This window comes from Equus asinus, chromosome 5, assembly GCF_041296235.1.
Source record: "Equus asinus isolate D_3611 breed Donkey chromosome 5, EquAss-T2T_v2, whole genome shotgun sequence".
NCBI classification, from domain to species: Eukaryota; Metazoa; Chordata; class Mammalia; order Perissodactyla; family Equidae; genus Equus; species Equus asinus.
The window spans coordinates 86,380,815-86,399,295 of record NC_091794.1 but is presented as its reverse complement, the minus strand read 5'-3'; the positions used below and the strand labels follow the sequence as shown (position 1 = coordinate 86,399,295).

The window sequence follows — 18,481 nt, the reverse complement described above, 5'->3', positions numbered from 1 at the left end:
GGGGAGGCCAGGGCTGGCTTGATGGGCCTGCAACGGGAACAGAAGGGCTTGGTTTAGGGGCCGGCCTGGTGGCGCAGCGGTTAAGTTCACACGTTCCACTTCTGGGCGGCCCGGGATTCGCCGGTTCAGATCCCAGGTACAGACATGGCACCTCTTGCCAAGCCATGCTGTGGCAGGCATCCTACATGTAAAGTAGAGGAAGATGGGCATGGATGTTAGCTCAGGGCCAGTCTTCCTCAGCAAAAAGAGGAGGATTGGCAGAAGTTAGCTCAGGGCTAATCTTCCTCAAAAAAAAAAAAAAAAAGGGCTTGGTTTAATGCTCTGCTGGGTCATCTTAAAATTCGTAATAGGGGCTGGCCCAGTGGCGCAGCGGTTAAGTGCGCACATTCCTCTTCCACAGCCCAGGGTTCACCGGTTCGGATCCTGGGTGCAGACATGGCATTGCTTGGCAAGCCATACTGTGGTAGGCATCCCACATATAAAGTAGAGGAAGATGGGCATGGGTGTTAGCTCAGGGCCCGTCTTCCTCAGCAAAAAGAGGAGGATTGGCAGCAGACGTTAGCTCAGGGCTAGTATTCCTCAAAAAAAGTCTTAATAAAGTCGTGCATCGCTTAACAACGGGGATACATTCTGAGAAAGGCATTGTTAGGTGATTTTGTCGTTGTATGAACATCACAGAGTGTACTTACACACATCTAGAGGTGTAGCCTACTACACACCTAGGCTATATGATACTCCCGTTGTATATGCAGTCTGTCATTGACTGAAACGTTGGTATGCGGCTCATGACTGTTCTTTTTTAACAGGGAGCTCTGCATTTTCATTTTGCACTGAGCCCCATAAATTACGTAGCCGGTCCTAGTGGAAGCCCACACTGCCTGCACACCCCTCTCTCTGTGGGCCCATCTCACTCCACTCTCACACTCAGTCAACCCCCCGTCAATAAAAATTGATTGGGCACCTACTTTGTGCCGAAAAGTAGTGCTGGAAGCTTGGGGATACAGCGATGAACAACACAGACATGGCCCTGGTTTCACAAAATTACTCTCTGCACACACGCAGACACTCACATATCCACATACAGTAGTTTTGCAAGACATTTCCCCTAATAACGTGCTCATCATAACTGCCAATTATGAAAGAGCCTATGCCAGGAAACGTTCATACTTCATCTTGGTTCATCCTCAAACAGTCAGCGAGTTAGGCGTTATTATCCCCATTTTCCAGATGAAAAATTGAAGCTCAGAATTCAAATCCTTTGTCTAATGTCACATAACCAGTAAGTAGCAGAGCCAGGACTTGTCTCTGTCTCTCGTTTTCACCCCGCCACACCCCGGCCGCCACATTGCATTAGCTGCCTCCCCAGGGGCAGATGCTCCAGCATCTCCATGTTCCCTGCCCCCAGAACAGGCTTACGTTTTTGTTAAACAAAGTAATTCACCTACAGACACACTCCTCAAGGAACATAAGCAGACAAACACACACTGAAACACAAAAACATACACCTGTAAAACAATGTACTGGATAAGACCTTGGCGTCCCATACTGGACTATTTGGTTCAAATCCTGGATCTACTGTGTCCTAGCTGTGGATCTCAGTTTTCTCATCTGCAAAGCAGGAATAGTGATGGGGTTGTTGTGAATGCTGAGAAATACATGTGAAGTGCTTACACCAGCGCTGACAATAAATATTAGCCGTTGCTGTGAATAACATTTGTCCACACTCACTCACACATGCTCTCACACCCATCACACCATCTTCCCAGCTCTCCTCCAGCCTAGCTCTGTCCTAGATGCCCTCATGCCTGACAGTCCAGGCCCCCAGAGCCAGGAGGGAAGAGCAGCTGCCTCTCTCGGCGTCCTCCGGGCTATACCTGGGCAGCCCACATGTGCGGTGGGGGGCGAAGGTGCTGCTCCTCACCTGCTCTTGGTCCATCAGAGAAAGCTTCCTGGGGGAGGTCTCCGTCTAAGCAGTTAAGTGAGCCAGGTTGAGGCAGAAGGGTCTGTGCCTGTGCCTTGGCTCCCTCCATTGTTCCTCACAACACCTAACCTCCTCTGCAACACCCTCTCTCCACCCCCTTCCCCACAGTAGAAACTTTCCTCTCCTCCTGCCAGAAGCGTAAATTGCCCCCAGGAATGCACTGCTGCATCCCACAGCTCCCCTGGCAGTGGCCAGCGGCTGTCCTGGGGTCAGGCCTGGCCCTGCATCAAAGGCTGGAGAGCGGTAACAGCGAGGCTTTTCGCCTGCCGCCACCCGCCCCTCCCCTCCCACCGGCCCTTTGGCTTCCAGGGAACAGCACATGGTAGCACTTAAGCTGGGGGAGGACGGGAGGATGCTCTTCCTGCACCACCCCCCCATCCACAATGAACTACTTGTTAGACTATTTTAATTTCACTTAATGCAATTTCTGCTCCTGAGCCTCTGTTGCCACCTCCTTCTCAGACCTGGATGCCCAGAACAAATGTAGAGGAGGCCAGTCCACCAGGGGAGGGTGTAACCTGAATATGGAAGTGTCATTTGTGCCGGCGGTCTGGGGCAGGACAGGACTCTTACGTGGGGGAACCAGGCTGGTGCTCTGGTCTCCAAGCAGGAAGTAAAGGGGGTTGGTTAGGGGAGGGCTCAGAGCTGGCTTGCAGAACTCAGGAGGCCAGCAGGAGAGTTTAGGGTGTGCATGGGGGCCACAGACTTCTTAGCCAATGTGCTCTTTCCACTGCCCTGTATTGAGCAGGGAGGCCCTCAGCCTGGCCATGATGTGAGCTTTGCTTTCAAGTCCCGTGGGTGTGACAGGAGGAAGGGGGCACTTCCAGGCTCTGACCAGCCTCTGAGATATGCCCCATCAGGTGCATCTTCCAGCAAATTCTGAAAACCAGGAGTCCAATCATCACTCTCTGGGACAGCAGAGTGGTGATCTGGAGACCCCTGGTGGCCAAACGCTATAGAGCGAGGCCTTTCCTTAGAGCTCTGCCCAGCCAGCCAAGCCCAAGGGCCACCAGCACCGACTCCTCAGCCCCAGCACTCCACTAGGACCCAGGTTTCTGACCTCATTAGTCAGCCCCTCCCATACCGCCAGGCAAACCTGCGCCATCTGGCCGGGAGGGCGTGAACCAGTACATCAAGGAGAATGGGGAATGGCCTAGCCTGGGGGCTGTCCCAGCCTCACAGTCATAGTAAAGCAGAGGGATATGTAATTTACAACTAATTAATTCCAGGGGTGGGGGTACGGTGGGGGGACCTGAAGGTAAGTTGCTGGCACTTGTGTGTTTGGCTCATTTGGGAGAGATGAGGAGGTGACTTCCAAACAGCTCCATAGTCCTCAGCCCTTCCCTCCCCTCAGCCCCAGAGGTGCATCACACAGTTGAGGGGCTGTAACTGGGAAAGGTCACCAAGGGGCCTTTGCTTCCCCAGCTTGCCAACCCTGTGTTGTTGCCTAAGTTTAATTCTGGGGAAGGAAATATCCAAAACCTCACGCTGTACAAATGGCTGCTGGAAAGCAGGTTGTGGTACTGGGAGGAGAGGAAGGGCGAGGGTACCCCTGGAGAAGGGAAAGGGTGGTGCAGCTCACTTTTCCTGGCAGAGTCCAGACACCACACACTTTCCACATTTGGGCCCCAGCATTCATTCCGTTCATCTCTCCTTCATTCACTCAAACTGTGGTGTGATCTGACGCAGCTCTATACTGGGTGCTAGGGATACAGTTGACCAAAATGAGGTGCCTGCCCTAGGGCCCCAATTGAGGGGGAGGTAAAGAGGCTCAGAGAAGGATGGGATCCCAGAGAGAACATTAGCCTCTCTATACTTGGGGACACAAAAGTGACCTTTCCTCCTCCTTCGTGGCCTAACCCAGCTGGAGGCAGCCAGTTGTGTGCAAACTGCCTCTCACTGGTGTCCCAGAACCCTGGTCCTAACCTACACAACCCAGACACACTTCAAGCACAATGCATCTATAACTGTTCCTCTCATCTCAGGCCTGTCCACTGACCTTGGGGGAGGCCTAGGGACCCTGGTTACCCGCAACAACCTGAGTATTTGGACCTCAAAGCCCTAGGCTGTTCCCAAGAACAGTGCTATCAAATATGGCCTGACAACCTCTGATCCCCGCCTTTGAAAGCTATCCTAAAAAAAAAAAGCTATCCTAAGCTCTGTAAGGCCTGTGCCCTCCTCCCCCGACAATACTAACCAGGCAGCATCATTAAGAACAGGGGCTTTGGAATCTGGCTGGGGCTTTGAAACCTGGCTTCTCCACTTACTAGCTCTATGACCTTGGGCAATGTGTCGCTTTCCCTCTAAAAATGGGATGACACACAGAGCTCAGTACAGCGTCCAACACGTGGTGAGCACTCAATAAATGGCTCCCCAACACCTGGGTTTTTTTTTTTTTTCAAGATTGTTTTTTATTTTTCCTTTTTCTCCCAAAGCTCCCGGGTACAAAGTTGTGTGTTTTTGGTTGTGGGTCCTTCTAGTGGCATGTGGGACACCACCTCAGCATGGCTTGATGAGTGGTGCCATGTCCGCACTCAGGATTCGAACTGGTGAAAGCCTGGGCCGCAGCAGCAGAGCATGTGAACTTAACCACTTGGCCATGAGGCCGGCCCCCCAATACCAGGGTTTAAAAATGGTCTTTCCTAGCCAAACCTTCCAACTCATGGTGGCCAAGGGCCCAGGATCATCCATTTTAGGTATGTCTGGGATAATAGTCTGTTTGTAGATTTTGCTACAGACAGCAGACCACAAATGACTCTGAAGGGGCCTCATTTGCTCCAAGTTTCCCAGACTCTGGTATGTGGGGAGAAGCCATTCCTAGACCAGGTAAAATGAAGGCAGGGCCCAGGAACTTAGCTGGTCTCCTCACCCCATTGCAACAAAATTCCCAAGGCTGAGCAGAAAGAAAACAGGACATGATTGGGATTTCACTCAAGAATGTGTCTTTATTGAAGAATCTGTAAGAAAAAAGGATGAACCCTCTGTAAAAAGAGGAGATGTTGCCTCCAAACAGCAGGCAGGAATGAGAGACCTGGGTGGCTTCCCAGAAGTCAGTGTTTCCGGCACGACCGGCTCCCCTATCCTGGCAAGCGCTAGCGTGTCACACTATAGCTAGCAACTCTGATCCACCCTCCCAGCCTCTCCTCTCCCGGTCCCACAACCCTGGATTCCCTATGGCCATTTCCCAACAGCTCCTGAAGGCCCATGGACAGACGTGCCAGGCTTCCCTCTTAAAGGGGTCAAAGTGGGTTTTGCTTTGGAAAAGTCAAACAGGAATGTAAAATGGTTTGAGCTCTTTCTAGTCCAATCAAGGATGACTACATTCAGCCCCTTTGGAAGGAAAGGGAACAAAGAATTTCCCTCCTGAATGTGCACACTTGTGGGGTAAATGGACTATGTTACAGTCTGTTCTTTATTAGCACGGAGAATGGAAACAAGGTGAGAAGAATATATAACATCCATGTTAAAGAGTCACTGAGCTCTAGAGGACAGAGGCAGCACTGAGGCTTTCTGATCCCACAAGTGCTCCTGTCGGCTACCCTGAAGTCCTGGGGACGGTCACTCTTCTCCAGCTGGGAGATTGTCCTCAATCCGCCTGATGAACCTCATCCGGATTTCTGTCACACCGTCTCCTTTCAGGGTGTCCTGGACAAACTTGGCCTCCACAGCCATCTGGACCTGGGGACAGTGGGGAAATGAAGAGGCAGCTGCCTAGCCACAGCCCCTGGGAAACCACTGGGGATGGGGCTACAACTGGCTAATCCCCAGCAGCCAAAACAAGGGGGCTGGTTTCCCACAAGGACAAGATTGCCAACTCCAACGTTTGCTTGCAAAAGGCAGGAGCCCAACCCAAAAGGAGAGACTTCACAAAGAACACCCAGGAATGAGACTGTCACCAGATAAGCCAATATGGGAAAGTGTTCCTAGGCTTTAGGGGCTGACAGCACCATCTCTCAGCCTAGTAGGGAGGATCATCATCACGTGGAGATGTCCAACTTGGATCCCACACTCAGCAGTGTCACCATCTCAGACAGCGAAGCACTGGGGTGAGCCAAAGATCTTTCTCCTCTCTCCCTCTTTCACTCAAACATTTTTCAAGCCCCTACTACATTTCAGGTGTCCCGGAAGGTAAAGAGCTGCACTCACCATCTCCAAGGCTCCCCGCAACACCCCACACAAGAGATTGGAATAAATAAGGGATGAGTGGTTATCGGGAAGTTCCACAAAGTCCACCAAGGGGTTATTTTCCAAAATGAGGGAGAATTCGTCACCAGCTGGGCTCCAATTGGTGATGCTTGGAGTGATGCCCAGGTACATCTTGAACGCCACCTGCCAAGGGACACACAACAGCACTATGGGGAAGAGGAGTAAGGCCTATACAAGAGGGAAGGTGATGGGACTGGCAAGGAGGAATTAAGTGGCTTGGGAACAAAACTGTGGCCTCTGCAAGACACTGAAGCTTTAGGTATTTGGGGCAAAAAGGAAAAGCATCTGTGCACAATTACACACTCCTCTTCTTCAAGGTATCTATGCAATTAGGCAACAACTTGCTGTCTACCTGCAGTTTTTTTTTTTTTTTGAGGAAGATTAGCCCTGAGCTAACATCTGCTGCTAAGCCTCCTCTTTTTGCTGAAGAAGGCTAGCCCTGAGCTAACATCCATGTCCATCTTCCTCTACTTTATATGTGGGACGCCTACCACAGCATGGCTTTTTGCCAAGCGGCACCATGTCCGCACCTGGGATCCAAAGCAGTGAACCCCAGGCCGCCAAAGCGGAACGTGCGCACTTAACCACTGTGCCACTGGGCCGGCCCCCCAACCTGCGCTTCTTAGTGGAAGGGAGCACTGATCTTCTGACGGGGGTGGCTGCCCTGAACCAGCACCTGAGCGCAGAGAGGCCCCAACCTACTTCCCCGTCCTCTCTCTGTGCTATCTGAACACTTCTTCTTGAAAGCGAATACAGGTTACTGGGGCAGAATTACTCTGCAGACATCTTTCCTTCTGTCTACCATCCTAATTCCAAACCTCACAGAGCTCTCTCCACTGTCAACCCTCTCTAGGATTTGGGCATGGCCAGCATGCTCCACAACAGAAACAACCAACCTTTAGGTAACTGACTCCACAAAGCTACAGGTGTCTCATCATTTATTATTAATGCTGTAATACGCAACACTAATATTATTAATAGCAAACAGTTACTATATACACACCAAGTTAAATATATTAATTTTACCTGAATGCTCACATTCATTATTTCATTTACTCCTTACAACAACCCTGTGAGGTAGCTCTTACTTTCTTCATTTTAAAGATGAGGTAACGGTAATTAAAGAGGTTAAAAGTAACGTACCAAAGAACCAGTAAGTACTGGAGCCAGAATTTGAAGGCAGGTATGTCGGAGTCCAAAGCCTGTGCTCCTAACCCCCTGCTCCTCGGCTACATCTTCGCGGTGGAGGGATCTGGCTTTGGTTCAGTGGAGCTTTCATCCACAGGGATGCTCCTAACCACTGCTCCCTTTTTCATAATCTGTGCTATTCCCAAACCCTCAGGAAGTGGTAGCTTTGGCTCAAACAGCTGCCTAACTAGTATTTTGGAATATTAAAGGCCTCTCTAAGGGACATGGAAAAAGTGGTAAGCAGTGCCTCCCAATGACAATTCTTCGGCATGGCCAGGTGGCCCCAGATAATGACCTTGGCAATGACATCTGCAGTTTCCCGAAAGTCGTGGCACCTCCCGACATTTGACCGTGCCAAGAAATCTTCAATCAGCCGGACTCCAATGTTGTAGCCCCTGGGAAGGAAAAGAGAACAGACTATACTATGGGGTCTGAATGTCTCATGTCTGAACATAAGGCTATTGTGGTAAAGGGAAAATGGGGACAATCCCAAAACATTCCACTAAATGACCTCAGTGGAAACTACCCAAAATGTTGGTTATAAGAGAGTAGACCCAGGGCTGGCCCCGTGGCCGAGTGGTTGAGCTCGTGCGCTCCGCTGCAGGCGGCCCAGTGTTTCGTTGGTTCCAATCCTGGGCACGGACATGGCACTGCTCATCAAACCACGCTGAGGCAGCATCCCACATGCCACAACTAGAAGGACCCCCAAGGAAGAATATACAACTATGTACCGGGGGCCTTTGGGGAGAAAAAGGAAAAAATTAAATCTTTAAAAAAAAAAAAAGAGAGTAGACCGTGTTCTGGGTTCTAAAGGACCACGTAGATTCAGTGTGCTGGAAGCCCCGTTCTTGTCTCTCCCACAGAGGGGCTCACTCACATTTTGTCGAGCTGTTTATTCACATCTTCGTCATTTTCATAGTCCTTGCATAGTTGGGTGACCAGAGCCCCATAGGTCAGGGTGAAGAGCTCAGAGCTCTAAAAGAGATTCAAAAGGCAGTCAGGACCAAACTGCACAAAAGAGAAAGTTTGGTAAGAGTCTGGATCAGCCTCCATGAAACTGTCAGAATTCAAAGGAAGGTCACCTGTGTCTAGTGGGAAAGAATATCATTCACTGTGGAGTGGCCAAGAGATTTGGCCCTCTAGGGTCAACGTGGCAGAGCTGCAGCTAGACCCACTATCAAAGGCTGTAAAAGGCACCTCATGCACTGAGCAGTCACTCTTTTAACACACCAAGGTGGGCTTCTGCCAACCCTGGACCCACCATAGCTGCCAAGTCTAAGCTTGGGTCACCAGAATCTGATGTGGGAGCAGCAGTAGTCATTCACTAGATACTGTGAAGGACCCAAAACAGACATTTACAAATTAGTCCCTGGGTTGGCAGGAGTGACCAATGGCTTCTCCAAAGTTTAGCATATGTGGCGTGTCCTGGCCTAGAGTTAAACTGCACTCCCAGGGTCCCAACTAGGAGCAGCAGAGGACCCAGGGGCCCAGTCAATCAGGAAGGAAGTCAGTCTTAGCTGAAGACCATTGCACTGATAACCCCTCTCCTAAGTCATCAGCATGGAAAAAATACTGTTCCTCTTGACACATAGCTAAAATGTTTCCATAAAGTGAGTAACTCTGAAAGCAATATACTCTTTTGTGTACCTGAAACACACTACTGACCTGGACTGGTTTCTATTACGACCAGAGCTAAAATCAGAGAAACTCTCAGATAAAGAAGCCTGTCACCTGCCTACCAAGAAACAGAGAGATGTGGAAGATGAAAGGAATGGCAAATACTAAGGTTACAAAATGAAAGCAGCAGGTGAAGGGAAAGGCATTATCAGAGTTAAAGTAAGAAACATGTTAACAGTACATTTGGACCAAAGGATTTACACAGAAATAAGGGTGAAAAATCAAGATTGCCACCCAACCACTCCCTTCCAAATGGAGGCTTGTCAAACTTGGAGCAGAGCACCTTTGTCTTTAAGTCTCCTGGGGAAGAAAGTCCAAGTAATGTTAAGGAACGGCCTGGTGGTGACGTCACTGCAAGAATAATAATGTGAGTGCCTTCTGCTTACATACTGCATTCTATTTTTCATCTCATTTTCCACCCCACAATAACTGTGTAAGGCAGAAAGGGCAGGAATTAATCTCATTTTATGAAGTAACTGAGACTCAGAACGGTTAAGTAATCTGCCCAAAGACAAACAGTTGTTTATTGACAAAAGTAATTTTGGGGGACAAAAACCAAGAGTTTCTAAGCCAATGGTCATTCTATCCACTGTTAGTCACAACTGCAATATTAATAACCCCGCCTAAAAAAACAAACAAAAAAGCTTAGCTGCACTAGGGAGTCAAAGAAAATCAGTTTTGCAATCAAGAAGCTCTTTGAACTGAACTAAAACAGTCAAATCAGGGTGTCTCCAAGAGACCATTTACCAAATACGGCAATTAAGGGGAAACTACTAAGGAGGAAAATAATTTTTTAGTAAAGTTAAGGGTTTGGCACTAGAATGGCTTGGGCATGAATGGATGGAGACAATCCAGCACTTACCAATCCACAGGGTTGGCACCACTGCATTAAATCAGGAGAGCTTTCCTTCCATTATTCATGAGCCCTTGGATGGAGACTCCAAGAGCCTCGGCCCACCATGATGCCAAATAACATGCACATCGTGATGTTATCAAGCACCTTATCCAGGCAGCAGCCCCCAATTTACCAATAAGTAAAACCAAGGTCCTAGCAGATAGACCTGTCTGTGGTCACAGAATCAAAATGCCTGGGATCTGAGAATGAGATCCCTGACCCAGGCTCTCCACACCCTCTCTTAATTTGCAAGTCTGTCTCCATCTTCAATTGTGAACCAAGCCTACTTGGAACAGCATGCAACATAAATATACAACTTAAAGATCTTCATGCTTTAAAAATAGGTGTAGGGCTATGTATAGAAAAAAATCATTATGCAACATTTACTATGTATCAGGGACTATCTAATAGGAGGTAGACAGATAATAAACCAAATAAACAGAATACATGGTTTGCAAAAAAAAAAAAAACACAAAAGGAGATTAGGCAGTATTCATGTTCATATGTGCATGGGGGGGGCGGTGTCAATTTTAAATAGGGTAGTCAGAGAAGGCCTCATTAAGGCGATAATTGTGCAAAGACCTGAAGGAGGTAAGGGTAAGCCATGAAGACAGCTTGGAAAAAATTCTACGCAGCAAGCATAAAGGCCCCGAGATAGGAGTATGTTTGCCATATCTGAGAAACAGTAAGGAGTCCAGCATGATTAGAGAGGAGTGAACAAAAGAGAGAACAGACGAGGAAGCGCAGAGAAGTAACAGGAGGTCGCAGAGTGTGAAGATCTGGGTTTTCAGTCCTCCTGACCCTTATAACGAACGTCCATGGGACCTTAAAGGTCAGCTAATTCACCCAGTCCAGTTTCTTCACCAAACAAAAGCACCACATTCTCCCTCCCAATGAAAACGTGAATCTCTTCTGCAACACTTCTACTTTCAGACTGTTTTATGTTTAAGAATAATAGTTATTAACATTTATAAAACTCTCAGAATGTCTTCACAGTTTCTCACTGATCCTCAGAACAACCAAGAAAAGTTAGCAGAACAAACACAATTTACCCCCAGTTAAACAGGTTAAGTAACGGAGACTCATCAGTTTTCTTACAGTGGAGCACTGTCCTGAAAAGAGTTGTGTGATCCTAAACCACTGCTCAATCTCAAGCCTCAGTTTTTCCCATCTGTACCACGGTAACAATATTATCTGCCCTTCAGGGTTACTGTGAGATACCAAAGAGATAATGTTTCTGGAGCACCTGCTGCATGCTACATACTCAGGATATTGTTATTTTTATTCTTAAACTGGTTCACAGAGAGCACTGTGATCTAGGTTCAAGGAGGGAGATTTTGAATCAATGTAAAGAACTTTCTAACAATTAATAAGGCAGATAAAAAGAATACTTGGTTTGTAGGCAGAAGACCTGATTCTGAGTCTGGCCTTGCCACTTACTAGCTGAGACTTAAGGTAAGTCATTTCACTTTGCTAAGCCTCAATCTCCTCACATAGAAACAACAGTAAAATCTGTCATGCCTATCACAGGGTTGTTGAGAGGAGCTAATAAGTCAATAGCCTTGAAGATGCTTTGCAGATCAAGAAATGACAGGAGCAGTTTCATATTGGCATAGCCAACATGATCTCCACATACTTCTCCAAGTACTTCAGGCACAAGCCTAGAAGAGTAAGTTAAGCCAAGCCTACATTCAGGCGAGCTACTGCACTTGATGTTTTCAAAAGGGTTTTCAGCTAGTGCCCCAAACCAAACATCAGATTTCCTTAAGGGGGCTGATCTTTGGAGCTAATGCTCCAAGAGTCACACTTACTATTTATGTCAAAACAAGTAAGCCAGTGTGACTGCCCCCCAGCAGCTGGGGAAGGAAGATCAGTAATAGGATTGAGTCCAGCCCCCTCTCTTTTCTCCAGCCTCCTGTCACGGAGACTGAGAGCTGCTACTTATGGAATAACTCACCTGAGCTCTGGAGAACTGAGAGGCTGGGGGTGGGTTACCAGTAACAAGACACAAAAGAAGGGCAGGCCTGATTGTCCCCGGTATTTAAGAACCAAACACTACACAGATACACGAAGGCGAATACTTTTACTAATGAAGATGCCAGCTGACATTTACTACGTGTCAACTGTGTTGCAGGTGCATGGCCACACTGCTAGCTTTACATGCATTACCTCAACCAAGCCTCTATCTTTACTTCATTTATTTATTTATTTTTAAAAGATGGTGAAATTGATGCTAGAAGAATGAAGAAACTTGTCCAAGGTCACACAGAAAGCAAGCACTGAAGCCAGGACTCAATCCCAGACGGGACTACACCCCTGTGCTGTGTATGTCTCTCTTACAGAGTACGTGCTTCTCAAGGTCAGAGACTAGGATGTCATCTCTGCATTTCCCACAGCACCTAGAATAGAGCTCTCCATACAGCTGGGGCTCAGGAAAACTCTGCTAGACAAAGGGGCTGTTTCTGTTTGCACAGACTAAAGGCAGAGATCTAGCTACCTGAGCATATCAACCTTTAAGTCTTGGAAGGCTAACAGGGAACAGAGCAATTAGCAGAAGGTTGGCTGATTGGAAAGAAGGCTGCTAGAGGGGAAGACTCTCCACCTAGAGAGATGAGCATGTCAAAACCCTGTGGCCAAAAAGATCATCATGTGACAAGCCCCAAGCAGGCACCAGTTCGAGGATGCACTCAAACTGTCACACCATTCATTCAATAAATACAGACTGCCTAGGCCCAGGCATCATTCTAGATGCTGGGAACGGAGCAGCACACACAACAAATCCCCGCTCTTGTGGAGTTTACATTCTCATGGGAGAGACTGAAAATACGCAAGTGAATATATAATTTGAATGAAATAATTAACATGAAATAAGACAGTGCTATGAAAAACACTAGAGTAGGAGAATAGAGAACTAGTCAGGTGGTCAGGGAAGGCCTCTCTGAGGAGGTGACATTTGAAACTGTGCATGAAGTGAGGAGGAGCTCAGTGACTATCTGTGGGAAGGAAGTTCCAAGCAGAGACTCCAGTAATTGCAAAAGCTTTGAGGCAGGCGTGTACGGCTGCCCCTTCCTAACCCCCTCACTTCGCTAAAGCTAAGTGCATAACGGGACTGGAGATGGAGCCTGCAGGTTCCTGCTCAAGTGGTATTAAAGATTTCAATATTGATTCCAGGAAAAAAAAGTACAAAACACGAGCAAGATACGAGAACTAAGCAGGAAGACCTCTCCTATCTGCTCACATCTTAGGAAAAGGAGCAGGAAATAAGCATTTACCACGGCCCATTTATTTTACACTGTTATTTAATCCTAGGTAGGCATCATTGTCCCCACTCTACAGAAAAAGAAATTGAGGACCAATCGAGTAAGACAGAATTCCAACCAATGCCCATGCTTTGCCCCTACATGTTACTGTTTCCTAGCAAAATATTCTCTTCTTCTCTTATTCTTTCAAACTCTATTTCCTCCAAAATAGGAATTCTTAACCTGCGACCCTTGAAGTATCTTCAGGGGCTCCACAAATGCCCCCAAAATGTAAGCATATGTCTGTGTGTATGTTTGTCTATTTAATATTTCTGAGAAGATCCACAGGTATCATCAGCTTCTCAAACGGGGTCTGAGAGAGAAAAAGTTAACTACTTCTGTGGAGTAACAGGGCCTCTTGCAGCCCATGGTTGCTGGCTGTTCCTGGTGTAAGACGGAAAGGCGAGCGGAAGTGTAACCATCCCCTCTAGAGCAGAGTGTCAACAAAGGGCCCCTGATCTGCCCTGCCTGCAACCCCCTATACTATGTTCTTAAACAGGAAAACAAAGCATGGGCAATTCTGGAGGAGGGAAGAATATGCCAAAGAAAAGGAACATCTGGCAAGAAGTCCCCCGAGCTTGGAGAAAAATGTCATCCACCTTACTTTGCAGGCCCAGCCCCCACTAGCAGCCGAACTTCATGGGACTATACGGTGTCTCCCTCTTCCCAGGACAAGAAGGGGGCGCCCCTGCCCCATCTCTCACCAGAGGGGCACCACTCACTGCCTACCCTGGCCCACCTCTTACTCCACGATACCCAGTTCCTTTCTGGCAAGACCACTATGGGAGTGTCTCTTACAATGCCAAGGCACAGTGCGCGAGAGAGAATAGTCTACTAGTCTGAGGCATTAGCTCTGGAGTTGAGAGAGACGTGGGTTCAAATCCTAACTCTTCCTAACTGTAAATTCGGGCAAGTTAGGCAGCCTCTCGGAGCTGTAAAAGGGCGATAACGCTATCCACCTGAGAGGATTACTTTGCGGATTAAATGAGAATGTACGTAAAGTCGTTGGCCCAGGACCCAACACACAGCAAGAGGGCAATGCGGGGTAGTTACTGTTACTACCGTCGTTGTTGTTGACCCAGCACAAGGCTGCACTCCGGCCTCGGGGAGGGGGTCTCTGAGCTACTCCAGCGGCCCTCCCCCCGGCCTCAGGCCCGGACGCCCCCGGGATGACCCGCCGGGCAGCCTCCTCCTCCTTCCCGCGGAACCACCCCTCCCAGCGCTCAGAGAGGCCGCCTCTCCCCCTGCGCCCGCCTCGCGTCCCGCGCCGGGCCCCTTCCCCAAAACGGGTCGTTCCGCCCCTCCCGCCGAGGTCACGCGCTCCCACTTACCATTTTCTTGCTCTCGGTGCCACGGTTCGCCTGCCTCGACATGGTGCCGGCCGTCCCACCCCGCCTCGCCACAGACCCACTCGGCGACCCCTCCTCACACCGCTCCACCAAGCCACGGCCCCGGAGCTTCCAGCCCTGACCGGCGCCGACTCACCGCGCCTGCGCGGCCTGCCGCGAGGCACCACGGGACTCGTGGTGTAGTGGACAAGCGTAACTCCCGCCCAACAAACATCAGACTACAACACCCAACAGCCCCGCTGGCAGCACCGCCCCTTAGTTCAGCCAGACTACAACTCCCAGAGAGCTTCGCGCGCGGCTGACTCGTAGAGCCTGGCTCCCCCAGGCTGCATTCTGGCCGCTGGGTGGCGTCCGCATCTTGCGGTAATCCTGTATCGTGCACACGCTTTTGGTTCCTCCCCACCCCTCCACCTCCCACTCAAAGATGCTCCGCAAATTCCTCTCTCCCTGGGGTTGGTCTTGGAAAGTCCCTCTTTCGAACTAGCTTCTTCCGCTGTTGCTGCGATTCAGATTCAGAAGCTCCTAGGGTGTCCCAGAAAACTAGCTATCGCTCATAATGCAGATCTGGGTTCTTCATTACAAAAATATTTAATGACCACCTACTATATGTCAAGCCCTTCGCTAGTGGCTTTCTCTTCAAATTGCCATCTGTCCCCGAACCCCAAACGCAGCCAGCATCTACATCCTACCACCTGTGCCCTGTTGATGGAATATCCAGTCTGTTAGAAAAAGTCCAGGTCACTTTCTCCCTCTGCCTCCCCTAGAACAACTATACTGCCTGGTTCCCAGAAAAGAAAGTTCATCAGCTTTGGTGGCAGCCAGTCTTGGATTTTAATCCCAGCTTTGCCATTTTAGGCAAGTTACTGGATCTCCCTCAGTTGCTGTGAAGATTGGTGAGACATGAATGCGGAGCACTTGGGCACAAAGTGAACATGTATTTCCTTTCTTCCAGCCACTCTCTAAAAACACAGCCCAACAAACAGTCCCCCAAAACACAAGGGGAATGTGCTGGCCACTTTCTTACCCACCACCAAGGGGAAGTCCTACAGTCCCTGACTGTAGCTCTTTGGTTCCAGCTCCAGCCATGCCTCCCTGACTGGTCAGTTCTGAAGAGGCAGGGGTGGGGGGGTCCCTGAGCACCCTCTTTTCACTTAGTCTGGTAGCCTGACTCTGCAGCAGCTGAATTCTAGCCCCTAGCTTTCACCATGACAACCAGCCTGCCCAGACATGAGCCAACCAGGCTGGGGAAGGCTGGGGGGCCCAGACTGCTCAGGCTGAAAGCCAGTGCCCGAGATTCCCCCAGTCTCTCCCTCAGGGTGCAAGACCAATCATTATTATACCCTGGGGCACAGACTGGGGCCTCCCTAGAGTCAGTGACCCCTGACTCTCCCTCCTGCGTCAGTGCTGCTGGGAGACAGGGCCAAGGGCTGAGGGTTCTGGGAAGGAACATGAGGGTGGGTTGTGTGTGTGTTGGAGGGGGAAGCAGGGGTCAGCTAGCCCCCAGAAGCCAGCACAGCTAGAGAGGAGGCTCCTGCGTTCCCAAGAGAGAGGACAGCTGAGGTGAAAGCTGCAGCTGGCTGGCCTGTCGGTCTGGGCTCCTCCCTGCCGGCTGCCCTTGGCTGCCCACAGAAACCTGAGTCACAGTCACGGCCAGCCACCAACCCCACCCAGCCTGCTGTCAGGCAGGGCAGTTCTGGAGAGACAGGAGGCGGAGCCTCTCTCTGCCTGTCTTACAACCTCTGAGATTCTTCCTTTGCCTGTGATCCCTCCTCTTGGCATCGTCTTTTTCTTTGGGACTCCTCCTTGTAGAGTCATCAGTCCTGAATTAAGAGTGGGGTGGGGTCCATTCAGGCTGATCTGTAGGGTCTCCTCCTTGCTCAGATGGGAATTTAAAAGTTCTTTAGCTGCTCCAAGGGCTCTGAGTACAGTTCCCATCATTCCCAAATCCCAATCCCTCTCCACCACCCCTGGGGCCAGGACATTTAGGGACACTGGGCACCCCCTCCCCGCCCTCATCTCCTTCTCCCTAGAAAACAGCACAGCAAGGACAGCTTCCTATCCCTAGCAGGGAGTAGGGACTCTAGACAAGGACCTCCTCCCAGGAACCCAAAGGGTTGAACCTTTTTAGTCCTAGATCTGAGTTCCTCCTCCTCCAATCCCTCTCTGTTCCTCTCTCTCCCTGAGAGCTGGAGGGAGGGGGGCCTTATTGCACCTGGTGCCACCACCGCCCTTGAGGACGTTCCCCACCCCCGCCCCAGGGAGTGAGCCCTGGAGGCTACAGCACAGCCAGACTGGATTAGAGACCCCTTCCAGCTGCAGGACCTTGTTCATGGGGTGGCAGGGAGAATCCGGTGTCTGTTCTCTCTGCTGCCCCCACCATGAGGCCCCTCCCACTTCCTACTTTGTGGGTGTGGAGGCCGCCTCCAGGGCCTAGGTCCTGATTCACATCTGTCTGTCAAATCTCCCAGTGATTTCCTTCACCCCCCATCAGGTTCATCCTGGACCTAGCCCCACCAAACCTAAACACTCTGGCTCCTGCCCTCCCCATAAGGGGATCAAGAAGGAGACGTATTTCTGATCCCCAGTCAGTGACCTGCCCCCTGGTGCCAGCCCAGCCTCCCGGTGAGACTAATGGCTCATTCTTGCCAGTTTCTGTGGAGGGGGAGGGGACTGCCCCAGGCGGAAGGGGAGGCACAGGGGAAGCGACAGGCAGCCCCTGATGTTGCAAGTGCCCCAGTTGCTCCTTCTTTGGGATATCCAACATTTGCAGGGCACTGTGGGGCACACTGTCATGCAGCCTCAAACACAGAGACACCCATTCTAAACCCTCTCAGGTTCTGGGGCCTGGAATCTGCCAGGGATCCTGGTCAGTCAGGGGCAAATGAAGAGGAGGCCACTCCGTCTGTCTACTCCGACTATATCAATCACAGGACACTGTGCTCTCCCAGCTCCCTGTCAGTCATCCTCCCAGGACTCACTGTGGACCCATCAGCTGTGCAGGAAGCCTTCTGAGGCTGGCCAGGAGAACTGTCCATCAAGTTGCCTAGCTCCCAGATGCCCTGTGGTCCCAACCAGTAGCATCTTGTGAGGGGGTGCAAGTGTCTCCACCCTCAATCTACGGAAGGGTTCCTCAACCTTGGCACCACTGACATTTGGGTCCTGATGATTCTGTGCTCTGGGGATGGTCCTGTGCATTGTAGGATGTTAAAGGACATCCCTGGCATCTAAGCACTAGATGCCTGTAACATCCACAGTTGTGACAACCAAAAGTGCCTCTACACATTGTCAAATGTCCCCTGGCGGGGGGGGGGGAATTGCCTCTGGTTGAGAACCTGATGTAGGCTAATACCACACACTGTCTCTTTGCAGTGAGCTCTTCAGAGTCAATCCCAGATCATTGGACACAACGAAGGCTTTCCAGTTCTAGAGCACTGTCCCCCTTCCCCTTCTGAAGAACCTTCAACAGCTCCCCACTGTCTACGTCATGTAGATCACGATGTCAGCTGACCTTCGAATCCTCCTATATAGACCATCCCTGGCCTGTCTTTTCATCTTGAGCTACCATTTTCTCCTCCACTATTTTTGAGCTCTAGCCAATGAGAGTGTCTCACTATTTGCACCTACATGTCTTTAATCCTGCAGTTACAAGATCAGGTGTGGGGTGGGGGGAAACTATCGCAGAGGGCTCTGTCCCTGTTGGGTTCCATTCATGAATTCTGAGTCTACTCACTGCTTGGCTCAGGGTGGGACTGTTCAGCTCTGAAAATGCAGGCCCTGAGGCCTCCAGCCCCGCAAAGGACAGTCTTGGACTCCATCATCCACGTGGTCCCCTCTTCCTGCAGATGGGATAGCTGACGACAATGATGGGAATGTGCTCCTCACCTTA

At 50.0% G+C, this 18,481-nt stretch overlaps 1 protein-coding gene across 1 annotated transcript; it reads right to left on the bottom strand.

Annotated features, from left to right (window-relative positions):
* Window positions 1-4,900: 4,900 nt before the first annotated feature.
* On the bottom strand, window positions 4,901-14,820 carry TRAPPC3 (trafficking protein particle complex subunit 3). The gene is made up of 5 exons (XM_014840125.3): window positions 14,578-14,820; window positions 8,253-8,350; window positions 7,671-7,770; window positions 6,128-6,310; window positions 4,901-5,659 (listed from the first exon to the last, which is right to left on the bottom strand). Exons 1-5 carry the CDS (start codon window positions 14,617-14,619, stop codon window positions 5,540-5,542), a joined length of 543 nt encoding a protein of 180 aa, XP_014695611.1. The 5' UTR covers window positions 14,620-14,820; the 3' UTR covers window positions 4,901-5,539.
* Window positions 14,821-18,481: the final 3,661 nt, after the last annotated feature.

Bases quoted from the DNA above. Each gene is read 5' to 3' on its own strand.
- TRAPPC3 (XM_014840125.3), bottom strand. From the start codon at position 14,619: ATGTCGAGGCAGGCGAACCGTGGCACCGAGAGCAAGAAAATG. The intron at 7,771-8,252 runs GTGAGTGAGCCC...TTTCCTTCCCAG, and splicing joins AATAAACAGCTCGACAAAAT to GGGCTACAACATTGGAGTCC. The intron at 5,660-6,127 runs GTGAGTGCAGCT...CACTGTCCCCAG, and splicing joins TGCGGGGAGCCTTGGAGATG to GTCCAGATGGCTGTGGAGGC.